This window comes from Megalops cyprinoides, chromosome 7, assembly GCF_013368585.1.
Source record: "Megalops cyprinoides isolate fMegCyp1 chromosome 7, fMegCyp1.pri, whole genome shotgun sequence".
In the NCBI taxonomy this organism is placed as follows: Eukaryota; Metazoa; Chordata; class Actinopteri; order Elopiformes; family Megalopidae; genus Megalops; species Megalops cyprinoides.
Window position 1 is genome coordinate 6,008,169 of NC_050589.1, and position 14,928 is coordinate 6,023,096.

The following is a 14,928-nucleotide window of genomic DNA, read 5'->3' on the forward strand; positions in this document are numbered from 1 at the left end:
ACTATTTGAATTATTCTAAGAAGAAAACAGGCATAACAGGGAAAGGTTTAGGCCTGTGTAGCTACAGTGAGTAGATTGTCAGTGGGTGGGATATATAAAAAAAAAAAAAAAGACCAGTCGCTGTTTATGAAAAGAGTGCATCAGGTACAATGCGTGCTTAAAATTTCCTCAAAGCTATTTTTCCTGTTTAATTTGAATACTCGTCAAATACTTTGAATACTTTCTTAACATGGCCTGCTAAAATGGGTCAGCTGGTTTTGCATAACTAAAGTCAACCGTGGTCATAACCATGGCAGTTGATGCAGAATTGATATTTTTGAGCATGAGGTTAAATTGGATGTTGTATGAATGTGCTCTAATTTGATAAATTGGGTTGTCTTATTTCTAGTTGCTGTGCTGTAAGTCGGTCCCACATCTTGGCCACGTGTGTCCACATATCTGTCCGTATTTGCATTTATCAATGGGTACCTGTATTGCTAAGTCATCAGTGTGAAAATGGACCTATTTTAGCAACAGATGTTTTGGCATCCTAAGTGAGTGTGTTCTGATGCAGACTCAGATGTTTGTGTATGCACGTGTGTGCGCGTGTAATGGCAGGTGTGTGCACGGATGCGCGTGGGTGAGCGTGCGTATATAGGTGTGTGTGTGTGTGTGTTCATGCACGTGCATGTGTGTGTATGTGTGTGTTCCCTCTGCACACAGGTGAAGGACAGTCGCAAGGTGAGCGTCTGACCTGGCCGACTCGCTGCTCCACCGCTCTGGGAATTCGACGAAATCGAGTTACGAAACGCACGACGCTCTCTCTCAATCCCCCCCCCCCGCCCCCCTTTTTTTATGATTCACACATCCATTAGAGCGTTGCTGCGGTTTCAGTAATAGATCCTGATTGATCCCCCCCTCCTGTAATCCCATCAGGAGAAGCAGGGCGCGGCAGCATTAGCGCCGGCCGTGATGTCACCGTCGCCACGCGTTACGGGGCGCGCGGCAGGGGGAGTGGCCGTGTGAGGCGTGGTCAGCAGGTCCCCCCCCCCCCCCCCCCCCAGCGGCTCGTCCTTGCGCCAGCAGCGTCGCGGCTGTGGCGGGTGGAGTATATGAGAGTTGCTAGGGAGATGGCACAGTCACAGTGATGGACATCAGCGCCTCCCGGCTCCAGCAGCCCTCTCCCTCGCTCTGATCGTCACCCTGTTCTTAGCCTTCTCTGTCGGGCCCTTCCTTTGCTGCCGCTGCACTGTGGATCAGGACCGTCCCCTCCTTTCTGTACCAAGGCTTTGGTATTTTCTCTAAGGCGCGCTGCTCGGGTGCAGTGCCACGGCCACAGGGTGCGGCCAATGAGACGGGGGGCCCCCAGGACCGCGGTGCACTCTGGGAAGGCGGGGAGTGATGCCATCAGCAGGGTGTTGAGTAACGCCGGACGCAGCCGAGACCGTGAAAGGTGCCTGTGCTGGTGGTGCACACCACACCCAGTGCTTCCTGTTTGAGTGCAGTCAGCTGACTCTGCGGTCAGGCGCTATATATACGGGCTGAAGAGGAATAGCACACAGAGACCGAGGGACAGCGGGCGGGCTCCACGCTCTGCTTAAGAAGCTGCTTAGCAAGCTGTCCTTTGCTTAATTTCTGCCCGAAGTCACGCTGGTACTGAGAAACGTAGCATAACTCTAATGGGCTGGGAATTTTTATTTTATGGATTTATTTTTTAACTGTTAAAAATCTAAACTCATTAGGCTATTATCGTTTAGATTAGACGCCACCTCTGCTTACTGTTTTTGCCCAACTGCATTGAGTTGGTGGGGTTGGGGGGCTTTGAATTAGCTCACTTCGATTTGTTGGCTGAGAGGGGTGTGCTCCGTCCCCCCCGTCTGAGCCCAGTCAGGCGGCGCTTAGAGTACGGTCACATCTCGGGACGTCCCTCTGTCATCACGTCGCCGCGGTTACCGCCGCGCTCGCGAGGAACCCGTGGGTCACCGCACACCCATGTCACATCTGTCCCCGCGGCGTGTGGGTCAGCAGCGCAGCGCTTTAAAAAGTAGCGGATCTGAGCCGACAGATACCTCAGAGAGAGAGACACAAGAGATGGGGAAAGAGCGAGAGAGAAAGAAAGAGAGACGAGAGAGTAAAAGATGAGGGAGGGAAAGAAAATGGGAGAGGCCAGAGGGGGAGAGAGAAAAACGAGAGCGACTGTAGAAAGAGAAAAAGACCGGAGGAAGGGAGAGACAGAGAGATGAAGACACGAGATGGGGAAAGGGCGAGAAAGACGGGAGAAGGAGTGAGAGACCAGAGAAAGAGAGAGACCAGAGGAAGAGAGAGAGACGAGACACTGTTCCTGCACTTCCTCTGAGCGTTGCTGAGCTGTGAGGGAACGCCCGGGTGTGACAGCTCACGTGGAAGCCTACTGACGCGACCGAGTTTCAACAGCGCGTTTAACCACAGAGCAATCGCGCGTACCTGTCCAAAGTGTGCAGCGGCCGTCACGTTTAAATCATAGCCGAGCTGAGACATCTCGTTAGCATCTGTGGAAAGGGAAAGTAAACCGGCATGAATCAGAATATGAACTATTTTGTGTAAGCAATGTGAAAGGCTTATGAGTGAATCCAGCCGGTTTTGAAAATGGAGAGATGTTCATGTTGAAAGAGGACGAGGGGCTCAGGTGATTGATTGTGAGATCCATGCGGGGAGGAAGGAGTTAACCCCAGCAGCTACCCAAAGCGCATGGGGGGCAGCTGGAAAAGGAGGAAGGGGGTCTTTAATTATTAAGTTCCATCAGAATCAGGGCATCATGTTTTATGGATGGCACAGTATGGGGAGGAGGCAGCCCTTTCAAACTTTGAACTGGTCAACCCCCCCCCCCCCCCCCCCCAAACACACCCAGCTGGCCACAAAGAATGCCGAGCTGGAACATTTCAGTGGCCCAGGTACCATTCTCTGGGATGCAGATGTTATATAACCAGAACGATAGAAGTCATTAGATCAGTAATGGGATTTTAATTCCACGGAGCATTGTGCTTGCCTGCAGATGGGCCTGTGTCCGGAGTTACTGTGAAACGAGCAGTAGGCTTCAGCATGCGTTGTTGGCATGCGGACGGAGCATTATTCTGTTTTACTGGTCATCTTTCTTCCGTTTTATCATGAGTGTGTTTATTTTCTTCATTGTGTGCACATTGTGCTTCTAAACTATGTGTGAAAAGTGCTGTCTTAATGAAGTTTATGGTTATTTATTATTTATTTGTGCCAGTGTCTACGCTCAGTGGCGTAGTGTTTGCACTTGGAAATTCAAAACCAGAAACGCATCAATACAAACCCTTCCTTGGATTAGCTGACAAAAAAAAAATATCACTGATACAGCAGGATATGGAAATGAAAATTGGCAAGCATTATCCCACAGTTATATATTAAATGAAATATCCCAGTTGTTATATATTGAATGAAAGGCAGCAGTTACCATCACAGACTGATGGGAAAATATGCATGACCCTTTTTAAACATCTAAATAGGTTTGCTTCCAGCTCCCTTCATTCTAACTGGGAGAAGATGCTTTGAATGTAATGGGCAGATCCTTGCTTAACTCTACATTCCTCCACAGTCACATGTTCCTCAGGAGCCAATGAGCACATTACTGTGGCAATGACATCATCATTTTTGTATGACTTGTCTAATATGAGGTGCTCAGAGAATGCTCTGTCCTTTCCTGATTGAGTGAAACTACCAGCGGCTGCCAGGAACATGTCCCCCGCATCAATGATTATGCTGAAAGGTGAATACGTGTATATAATATATGAAGGAGGAAGAGACAGATGAAAACACTCTAAATTACTGTCCAACCATCTTGAACTCTGAAATGAAAAAAGGAATGGGCACAGTCAAGGGCATTTAGTGACACACAGAAGACTTTCTTTCAGTCACATAATTCAATTGTGGCAATGAAAATAACTGCATCCAAAAATGTACTCGCTTTGGTTTACCTACTGCCGCGCAACTGGTGCTACTTTCTGCCATTGGCGCTGCTCAGTAGTTCAGGAGAGAAACTGTAGGTCCATTACTTTTGTGTCTTTTAAAAAAGAGAAAAAGACTTTGTTTTCAACCCCAATTTTCCAGGCGCAGAACACAACCGACCACCCAGAAGTTGTCACTCTCTAGGTAACCTGACCCAAAGCAGGAGCTGGTGTAATCGGGAAAGAGCCACTGTAAAAATATCTTCAGAACTTTCGATTCATTTATGACACAGAAAACGGTGAAATGTTTCCTTTATCCGTCTAAGTATTTGTGCGTGTTTGAAATATTTTGTATTATGTTCAACACAAGGAGGAGGTGATGGAATGGCTAATGGATAATTTGCCGTTAGCCACGCATTTCTGTTTTGCTTGTTTTCGGCTACTCGTGAGATGGTGGGGCTAGCCTCACCTGTCGTCAGTGGAAGAACGTATTATACATGTTTTACATATACATGTATTTATATTTTGTACATACAGTTTTCACTAGACCCAGCAGCATCATTTTCGATCATAGCGTGAACCCAGCCCATTTGGTCAGCCATGAATGTATCACCATGGTTTCCCTTCGGTTCCTTGAAGGTTATCCCACCTTGTCCCCAGTCTCAGCGAGGGGATATCAGCAGCTGTCCTCCCCAGCGTCCTCTGCTTGTACTTTCTCGTTAGTCTAATCTGTCTATCTTCCGACACGGCGAGGTCTCCAGTGTCCTCCTGTACTCAATACTTAATATCTCCTTGTCCTCTTACACTATGAAGGAGGAATGTCCTCAACTCGTCACCCCAAATGTTGCCCCTCCCCTTGTATTGGATCGCCGCTAATTCCCAACGACATGCAAATAATAACTTTACAAATGCTCTGTGTTCAAACCAGCCGTGCAGTATTGTATCTCCGTTGGTTACAGCTGTCTACGGCTAGCAATCGGCCAAGAGCAGGAATACACACGGAAATAGCTTTTTAAGAGAATTTGAATAATTTCTTTTCTTTGCATCGCATCGAAACTAGGAAGTTAGCACAAGTTGAATTTCCTTGTTGAGGGATTGGTTGCATGTCCCATGTCCCAAGGAGCGGGATAGCTGAAGATGAAGTCTTGTTGACATGGGCTATATATGACTTACCTATTGAAAAACTAACTTGACTTCGCTTTATTTTGTGCTATGATACTAGCTCATTTTCATAATCAATGTAGCAGGGTAAAAGCTAGCTACTGTAGTCTCAAACCCCTCAAGCAACATTAAGCTGGCTTTCAAATGTACATTAGCTGCCCAGCTAAATATGGCAACATGAGAACTCGCACAACAGGGCTACCTATATGCATAGTCATTGCATCATTTGACATTGGTTGATTCTTTTAAATGGTCTGAAAGAACAGAATCTGACATAACTGAATTAATTTGTGAAACTGACATGTGGTATCCTCTCCAGCTGTTCAGATCCAGGGGCAACAAAGCTGAAACATACTGTTTATTGCCTTTCTTTGTGATGAGATGACCTCTGTGCAATTGTAAGATGTGCAGAATAACTAACTCGATCGTCATTCTGACAAAGGTCTTTGTGTGTTTTTTAGCCTGCATTTTTACCATCACTTTGGTTGACCCCATTTTTTTTCATATCATTTCTTCATATCATTAGTGTTTCATAGCCTGCTTCACCCTCCACTTCAGTGTCAGTTATTCCAGGGATAAGAAGGAAATAATTTTTGGGTTTTTAAATCTGATTGTATTTCTTTGCTGTTTCTCTTTCGCTTGCCAGAAGTTCCATTCTTTATGTCAGCGAGAAGGAAAACAAAGCCTGTTCCTCATTTGTAAGAGCAAGTAAATTGCGGGTCAGTGGCTATCGGATCGTTTCGTCCAGGTCTGAACGCTTACGCAACGAGCTGTCAAATCAAAGCTTTGATCGGGCGCGTAAATACCTGCACCGTTCTCTGTTCTACTTCTGGTTTTTGATGCTGGAGTTTAGTCTCCTGTCTCCTCTTTAGGCTGATAGGCTGCATAAAAAGAAGGCCTTTCAGAGCTGAAGCTCCCTGGCCAGCAGAAAGGGGGGGGATGGGGGGGGGGATGGGGGGGTGCGTGGATGAATTTGTTAGGGTTTGTTAGAGTTAGATTTGCCGGCCCGGATGTGCGAGTTTTGCAGGGCTGATTTGTGTGTAGGTGGCTAAAATTAGCACGAGCTGCAACTCGTAAATGTACAAGCCTGCGCAATCCAGGCAAGGGAGGGTCCTTCAAAATCACAGCCTTTTCGTTTTTCCACTACGGAAGTCCGTGTCCAGACCACGGCAGGAAGTACCCAAAAAACGCAAACTAAAACAAAAAGCTTTTTTTATATACGTATATATGAATGTAATCAAAAAAAAAAGCTAAGGGGTTGTTTGAATAGAGCTGAATTTCACTTCCTTTTCCACTTGTCACTGCATTGTGCTTAAGATGACTGAGCCGATATGCGCCGCTGGAAAATGTGAAGTCCGCTTCCCTCCTCTCCGCCGAGCCCATCCACCACCTCTCTAAAAATAGCCTGCATATGAAGTAGGCTGTGCACATAAGCACTTTCTATCAGTATGACTGGGCGCTGCTTAAACACATTTCGGTCTCCAGTAAGGAGAGGAAATTTCCCAATCCCTCTTCAGCGGCCGCGGCTGAAGGCTCCGACGACGCTTCTCGAAAAAAACCGTGCCGCGCCTCCCGGTAACTGGGGCGAGCCCGCCCGCGTGCGCGAGTGTGCGCGTCAGGCCGCCGTTTCCGGCGAGCGGCGGCAGCGTTACGGTAAACGGAAGCGCGGTTTTCAGTCACAGAGGTGGGAGTCGGCCGCGTTCGTGGTTTGAGCACGCTTTCCGTTGGTGTTTTCGCTTTGTTTTCTTCCACCCCCCCACCCCCCCGCACTTTTGAATGCGGAGAGGTGGTGAAGGGCGCAGACGCAAGCTATCTGGGTCTGACACCCCGGCTTTCCTCTCTCTCAGGTCCACGAGAGAGGGGGAGAGAGGGGGCAGAATTAACTATATTACAGTGACACATTTTTATCAACAGGATTAGGGGTTTAGGCGCATCACCTAGATCCAAACCCGGTTAGTCGGATCAGCCAATCAGCTGTGAGCGTGCCGGGGAGGGGGGTGATTAGGTGCTCCACCGGTTAAGGTGTTCGTTCAAAGAAGCGGCCAGCCAACGAAGACAGAGGAGCTGTAGCTAAAAGGGAGACTGAGGTAAGGCACTACTGTTGGCTGAAAGAGAGGGAGGACACTTGTATATGGTAGGTGGGGGGGATACAACAGGAAGATGCTAATCCAAAAAATGTTAGATTTGATCAAAACAGTCTTGTTTTGTCTTAAATGGATTTGTATTTCAGTTGGATTCAATGAAAATATAGCTAATTGGATAGATTATACCAGCGAAGAACAGCTCTTTAAGTTTGTGGGTCAGAGGCCGATGTTCTACGGTGGTTTTACGGGGATATGAATTTTTGGACAGCAGAAATGCATTGGAAGGGTGTTCCATGTCTGCAGGTGTTAGCGTTATCCGGCATAAGACCACAGTTAATCATACAACGTGTAATAATAAGGGGATATCTTAAGACTTGTATTGATTGCCTGTGTTTGTCATCAGTTTATTTTTGACTTTATAGTGAGAACTGCCCTTTGACTCTGATGCACTCTAATAATTAGAGGGGAAAATGGTGACTCAGGGATGCAATGGGTAGTCCTTCCTTCCTTGCTTAATGAGTTCTCCCTTCTGAGCTGCCTGCCGAAGAGGCCTGTGAGACTTCCTCCCTGTAAGGCCTTTCTGTTGGTAATGCACGAGAGAGGCTGTAAATGTAATCTTCAGCTCTACCAGATATCATAATCAAATATTGGCAGCCATCATCATATGAGATTCGTGTTGTGAAAAAAAAAACTGTCCTGGTGTAGATGTTTCCTATAAAATCCAGCTCTGTGGCTTTTATTCCAGCAGTAAATGGTAAACCCTTGACCTGGGCTTCGATTTTGAGGTTCTGTGCCACGCGTATCTGTACCGGCATCAGATCGGAACACATGGGGCAGAAATGGGGGGTTTTCTCCTCGCTGGTAGGGAGAGGCCTTCCCAGCTGACGTCAGGGGAGGTGCAGAGTGAAACTGGGAGGGCTAAGCCCAGCTAGTTGACCGTAGGATTGGGGTCAACAGGATAGCCACTGCTTTTAGGATCATCAGCAGGTTTTGCCTTAACCGGATTTGGCTGGAGGAGCTGAATCAACTGTGTCCCCGGGATTACACAGGTGACATTGGGGAGGGGAGTCCGCTGGGCGGGATGCGGGTGACCCTGGGCCAAAGAGGTGCGGTCCCCAAAGCGGGAGAGCGCTTCGTTCAGGCCGCGTTACCTGCGACCGCGCCTCTGGCAGGTACCCTCTATGGCAGGCCGTACACTGTCGCAGGGCACACCCAGCCGGCCCTCAGGTGCTCAGCTCAGCAGGCCTCTGCTCATGCTTTCCCAGGAATAACACCACTGTCCTCCCCTGCAGGTTCACTCTCCATCTTTGCCCAGAGGAATGACCCCCCCAACCCCCCCCCCCCATCATGGCTCCGCCTCCATTGAATGCCTTAAGACAGAGTCTTGGGGTCATTCACTACAGCGTTAAGGATTTTTTGGGGGGGGGGGTTTTGCATTACTTTGGAGGGGGGTGGGGATGGGAGATGGGGGCTGGAAATATATAATGGTGATCTTTTAGCACAAGACTAGCAGCAGAATCCTGTTGCTAGGTAACAGTTTCAGGCTGGCGAGGACACATCTTGCTTTCTGCAAAGGACTGAGCTCCAGCGAGCATCGGGAGAGTCTCTGACTCCCCGAGTCCCGTTGAGTCTGGACATGTGCTACATCGATCGTCTGGCGCTGCCCGACACGCTGGAAGTTGGAAGTCGAGCATTCTAAAAATAGCTCCGCGGGTTATAGGTCGTTCCCATTTCGCATCGTTCCCCGGGCAGGGTTATGGCGGTTCGGGTTTTTTTTTTTCCTTTTTTGTTCTGTGTATTCACGGTATTGTTTAATTCCTGACTCGGGAGGTTTTTTAGCCATGGCATTGGCCCTGGGGTTTCTATCGCAGAAAGACGACACGATCCTGTCTCTATTCAGCAGTGCCACTGAAGCATCGCTTAACAGGGCACTTCATCCGCTGTATACTTACATCCGCTCTAATAAGTGCTGCTCAAGTGACCTTGGTATTCAGCAAGGCCTTCCTTCACCACTGTACCGCTGGAACGGGACGGCGCCGTCTGTACACGCCTCTCTCATTGACCCCCACAATTCACGGTAAACAGCTCATAGTCTTTGTGACCCCCCGATCCACACCCAGGCTTTGTCTCTGTCTGGGGCTGTTTGGATGGTTTGCACCAGACGAGCTCCGTTGTATGTGATGTTAAAACATATTTGTGAACGGCCTTGGCCCTGCTCGGTTGTGCTGGTTCATCTTTCTCTGCTGGCTCATACTGTATGGCACAGGGGTTCTCTGAGGACTGTTCTTGCTCCCTCGCTTTCCTTGGTCATGGCGTAGATGTAGGTTTGCCTGTGAGGGTGAGGTCCACTGAAAGCCCTCTCTCTCACTCTGTCTCTCTGTCTGTCTCTCTCTCTCTCTCTCTCTCTCTGTTGTCCTGGATCCTGTGCGGATGAGGTCCACTGAAAGCCCTCTCTCCCTGTGTCACGCCCTGGGGCATTTGAAAATGGGGTCCGCTGAACGCCTCTCTCTCTCTCTTCCCCTCAGATCAGCGAGTGTCCCGGTGGCCGGAGAGAAGCACCCAGTTTAGCAGAGGAAAATGAGCGAACTCGACCAGCTACGCCAGGAGGCTGAGCAGCTCAAGAACCAGATCAGAGTGAGTCTCCCGCAGCGTCCGAACGTGTGCCGGCTCGCACGCGCACACACGCACAGCCACGTGTTCACACAGGTGTGCGCCGAGCTGCTAATGTGGTCACCCACAGACGTTTATTCACTTGCATACACATACATATGCTCTCAAACACAGGCATACGCACACATGTGCTTGCTGGCATACACATACACATACGCTCTCAAACACACAGGCACATGAACACCGATGTGCTAACACGGTGATACACACACATGCCCGCTCACCTATGCATATATATGCTCTCGAACATACAGGCACACAACCAAATTAACACGGTCGCTCACATGTGTGTACTCACATGCATACACATACACATGCACACATTCTCTCAAATATACAGGCACGCGCATCCCACTGATGTGCTAACGCAGTCATGCAAACATGTGCCCACTCACCTATACACATATATGCTGTCAAACATGCAGGCGCACACACACACACACACACACACACACACACACACACACACACACACACACACACACACACACCCCGAAGTGCTATGACTGTCATACTTACACGTGCCCACTCGCCTACACACATATATGCTCTGTAAAACACACTTTCATAGGGTGCACTCTCACACGCTCAGACAGCGTTCGTACCCCGGTCCCCCTCTCACATGGTCTGCCCGGGGCCCCTGGGGTGTGTCCCGCTCCAGCCTCGACGCAGGTCACATCTGGGTCACAGACAGCTGCTCCCTGGGGCCCCGCCCACAGTTTGAGTGGCCCCTCCCCCCGTCACGCCGGTAACCAGGCTGAAGGTGAAGCATCGCAGCGCTCTCCTTTTTCCGCTCCCCCGTCAGAGCCGAGTCGTCCCCACGAACACAACTGCAGGCACGGGGGGGGCACATGCTGTTTAATCCCGAGATAACGCTGCGCTTAATTTTTCACGCGTGCTTACATTAGTCTGTGCGCGTGCGTGCCCGCGTGTTTGCGTGTGCGTACGTGTGTGGTGCGCACCTGCGCGTGTTACCTGTCTGCCGTTGCTCAGCCCGGGCCCCGGGGATTGCATCAGGAGATCACCTGTTTGTTTTGGAAAAAGCAGAGCAGCAAACCTTCCTGCTCTGTGCAGGTCTCACTGGGGCCATCCCTCCGCGCTGTGCTCTGAGGCGCCGAGAACAAAACCCCGGTGATTCACATGTCCCAGCGCCAAGCGCTCCGTCCGCATAGCTGTGTAATTCAGTCAGGGCTTTAAAACCAAGAGCCACATCTCGTTGCTTTTAATTCACTTACGGTGTATTCAGTCATCAAAGCCCCTTCTCTGAAGGAAGATTGTTTTCTGACGTTTGGATTGTTCTCACATCTCTGTGTACACTGATTGTGAGAGAACCGGGAGGGTTTTGAACACAGGCTCCAGCGGCCGGCACTGGCTTCAGACCAGGTGAAGCCCAGGGACTGTATAGTTTTAATAGTAGTGAAATGGTGAAAAGTGCAACACGTGGCTCAGCCTCCCTAAAAGGAAGCTCCTGATTGGTTTTCTCCACAGCTGGGTCCTTCGTACCCTGAACGGAGGCCTGCGGATCAGGAGATGGAGGCCTGATGTATTGGAGTGAAGGGAAGTTCAGGCGTAATCTCTTTCTCTGGTCCCACAGACAGATGCCTCGTAGAGTGTAGCGGATTGGGATCCCTAATGTAAACAGATTTGGTCGGAGCGGGTTGGGGGTGGGGGGTTTGATCGGCGTTCCTGGCACGTCCCTGCTCCTGGATGGGGGCCAGCGAGGATGAGAGGGGTCCAGGACGGCCAAACAAAAGGCCCAGGTTTACATTAGGGATATTTTTTAAAAGCCCCGTAGATCCGTTCCGAGGGGGAAGCTGACGAGGCCTCTACTCGTTTTCGCCGCACCAACATGGAGCCTGCACCCCCCCCCCCCCGGGTTCGTGTTTCGGGCTGGGACCGTCCGAAAATCACGTTTCAGATCGCTGTGCGATTGGTTCGTGTCACTGCTTTACGTGGGGACACGCTGTTGAATATGTGTTGGACGTGCCAGCCGACAGGTCACCCTGCGATGGGTTTGCGTGTGATTCATGTGCTACCTCAGATGGAACTGAACCTGTGAAGCTTGTCTGCTGGCTGTGATTGCGTTCATTGTTAACAATGTTGCTTTGTCTTGCAGGATGCCCGGAAAGCATGTGCAGATGCTACCCTGTCGCAGGTAAAGCCATTTTCAACCGCAGTGCTACTGGTAGCGATATAATGCAGGTTACAGTGTAGAGTCCTACAGGAAGCCTTCATAAGCACTGAATAATACCTTCATAAGAACTCATTAACTATTCTTAAAAACTTAGGCCAACTGATGTAGACTGTCCTAGGGCCCTCTGTCACCATCCATGTTATGAGTTTCATCACATTGAAATTTGAGATCTGAGTCATGTCTCTTATCACATGAATATTGGCGTAGAACATCCTACAACAGTTTGTCAGTTGGTGAGTGTTTAGGCTGTACTTTTGATGGCATTAAGTACTTCATGAAGGTCTCTGTCTGTAGGCTGGTGGTGAAGATTATATCCACGTTCAGCCAGCCTTATTATGAGCTCTGAGTTTAGAGAGAACCTGTTTCTACAGAGCAGTTACGCAGAAAACTTAAAGGGTCTCGTCTAGCTACGCACCCGAAACGTGTTCACACACTCAGGAGCTGTGAATTTCCTGCATGGGGGATTAATTGAGGAAAATGCAGTTTGAGATGCCAGCCAGTGAAGACCTGCCTCACAGACTCTACGCACTGAGAGAGGTGCCTTGTTAATGTGTTAGACGATCATGACGAGAAGTGTTTGGCGCTTGGTGCTAGATCCAAATCTGACTCCCCCCCCCCCCCGATTGTCTTGAGAAAAGGCCATTGTCTAGTGGAAATTTCAGGAATTCGGGGTTTAACTTACAGGAGCATGCTAACTGATCTGGGGTCATTGCGGAGGCATTCCACAGGGTTACGCCTCCATGGGTACAGGAGTTCTGTAGGACTGTGGCGGAGCAGGGGATGAACCGGGGGTAAGGTGCTCACGTTTCGGCCTCTCGTCCTGCAGATCACAGCCAACATCGACCCCGTTGGCCGAATTCAGATGCGCACTAGACGGACACTGAGGGGTCATCTGGCTAAGATCTACGCCATGCACTGGGGCACTGACTCGAGGTAATGTCATTACGCTATGTGTTGTGTCAATGAAATCGAGTTATTCCGTGCCGTAAGTCCAGGAAGTGAGCGGGGATCCGGGCTTACCCGCTGCAGATTGCTTCTCCTGCGGTCCTCCGCTGCGATTCAAGCCACCAGGTCACCGAGATGGCTTACAAGATTAAAAATTAGCCGCTTCCCCAGAAAGAAAGAAAAAAGTTAAAAAAAAAAAAAAAAAAACACTTGAAATGCTTTGTGGGTGGGGCTTCTGAACGCGGGGGGGGGGGGGGGGCGGGGGGGTCTGGAGCCCTGCCCCTATGTGGCAGATGTAGGGATGTGATGCTGTGCTGGGTGTGTGGAGGGGGTCTCAGGGTGGAGGCCCTCCCCTCAACTCAGGAGAGCACTGTAATTAGCTGACAGCGGGTGTGCCGAAATCCTTAGGGGAAGTCAAATTGCTTTGTCATGGTGCTGTGCTCTCTGGTTTGATTTTTAGGGGGAGGGGGCGGGTAGGGATAAGACTAACACAGTGCTTGCTGGTTTAGATCCAGTTTTTTTTTTTTTTTTTTTGTAAAAGGCCACAGTTACTTGATTTATTTGCCTTTGCATGTTTAATTTGGATTTTGATTATTGTTTTTAGAAGATTAATTTGATCAGCTATAATTAGCCCTTGCTGAAGTGCTGGGAAGAGCTTCCTCTCTGAGGTTTAAAAAAAGCTGTAACAGGTTTAGATACCCACTTTTCATCCAAGGTTAGGAATATCCTTGTCTCTTCTTTAGCATACAGTAAGCGAGAATGCCAGCACCATTCTAGCAGGTTCTACCAGATTGCAGTATTTCATAATAGTGGTATAAACGGTCTTATACCCCCCCCCACTAAACACACGCACACTTTATTAGACAGTATCCTTTTGAAATCTCACAGATCAGTTCATCACTGTGATCGAGAAAGATTCAGTCATTTTTAGACTCTGCCTTTCCATGTGTCGTTTTTTTTTCTTCATTAAAATTGTTCTCTGCTGGGTTATCGAGACGCATCGAAAGCATCCAGATGGCTGCGGCGTTATTTTTAGACGCGCAGCAACGAAACGTGGTTTCAGGGGCGATTTAGGTGGCCCCCAAGTGTCTGCCGGTGATGTAAAAGGAGTAATCCAAGCAAAATTTCAATTAGCAAATGCAGGCGAATCGGGCGCGGCTAATCTAGAAGGCGCGAGTTGGCTAATTCCACTCTGGCTCTAATGCGGAGTGTGTGTTTGGAAGGTAAGATAATGCGGGCCAATCTCCCGCTAAGCCCCTTACCGCGAGCGGCGAGGGAGGCGTGCGAGCGCGGGCCTGCGGGGGAAGCTCAAACATCGCCGCCGTCGTTCGTTTCGGGATTAAAGGGGGGGGGGGGGGGGGGTCACCACTGGAGGGGCCGGAGCCACGGGTGGGGTGGGGTTTTTGTTTTTTTTTTTTTTTCCTTTTTTCCTTCGTTTCTATTTTTGAGAACTCCGCACAATCGCACCGTCTCTTGCTGCCCGCGGTGCTTGCCTGAGGGGCACGCCCAGCCCCACGTCCCGCCGAAAGCGCTGAAGGAAACGGGCGAGGCTGGAAGCAGGAAAGGTCCGCCGGGAGGGGGGGGACATTTCAGGACACAAAACCCGAGGGGCCACACGCTTTCTCAAGGCCCCAGCGCTGAGAGAGCGCTCATGGCAGGAGCGCACCTGGAGTGCGACCGGCCCTCACGTGACTGGAGGGAAGAGGAGTCTGGGGGGGGGGGGGGGTCACTGTGAAAGGGGAAGCTCTCTTCCCTCACGAGGGGAGGGGGGAAAGACCCGCAACATTTCCCGCCGGCGCTCTCAGAGACAGAGTAAACAGTGTCACTTTTTGAGGTAACAAAGATGCGTACTTTCCAGAGCCTTTCTGTCAGAGGTTCCTGTCAGCTGGTTTCTGTTTGCATCTGCTACGGGGAAATGGTCCATAGCAGGGCGCGATTTGCCTATTCA

The 14,928-nt window shown here is 49.7% G+C and overlaps 1 protein-coding gene across 1 annotated transcript in view; it reads left to right on the forward strand.

The window, feature by feature from the left end:
* gnb1a (guanine nucleotide binding protein (G protein), beta polypeptide 1a) overlaps window positions 1–14,928 on the forward strand; it is a 47,589-nt gene that overhangs the window by 24,077 nt on the left and 8,584 nt on the right. Inside the window, exons 2-4 of the mRNA XM_036532630.1 lie at window positions 9,697–9,805; window positions 11,958–11,996; window positions 12,862–12,968. Of these exons, the coding sequence (XP_036388523.1) occupies window positions 9,749–9,805; window positions 11,958–11,996; window positions 12,862–12,968 (203 nt within the window). The 5' untranslated portion in view covers window positions 9,697–9,748. The remainder of the gene's footprint in view (window positions 1–9,696; window positions 9,806–11,957; window positions 11,997–12,861; window positions 12,969–14,928) is intronic.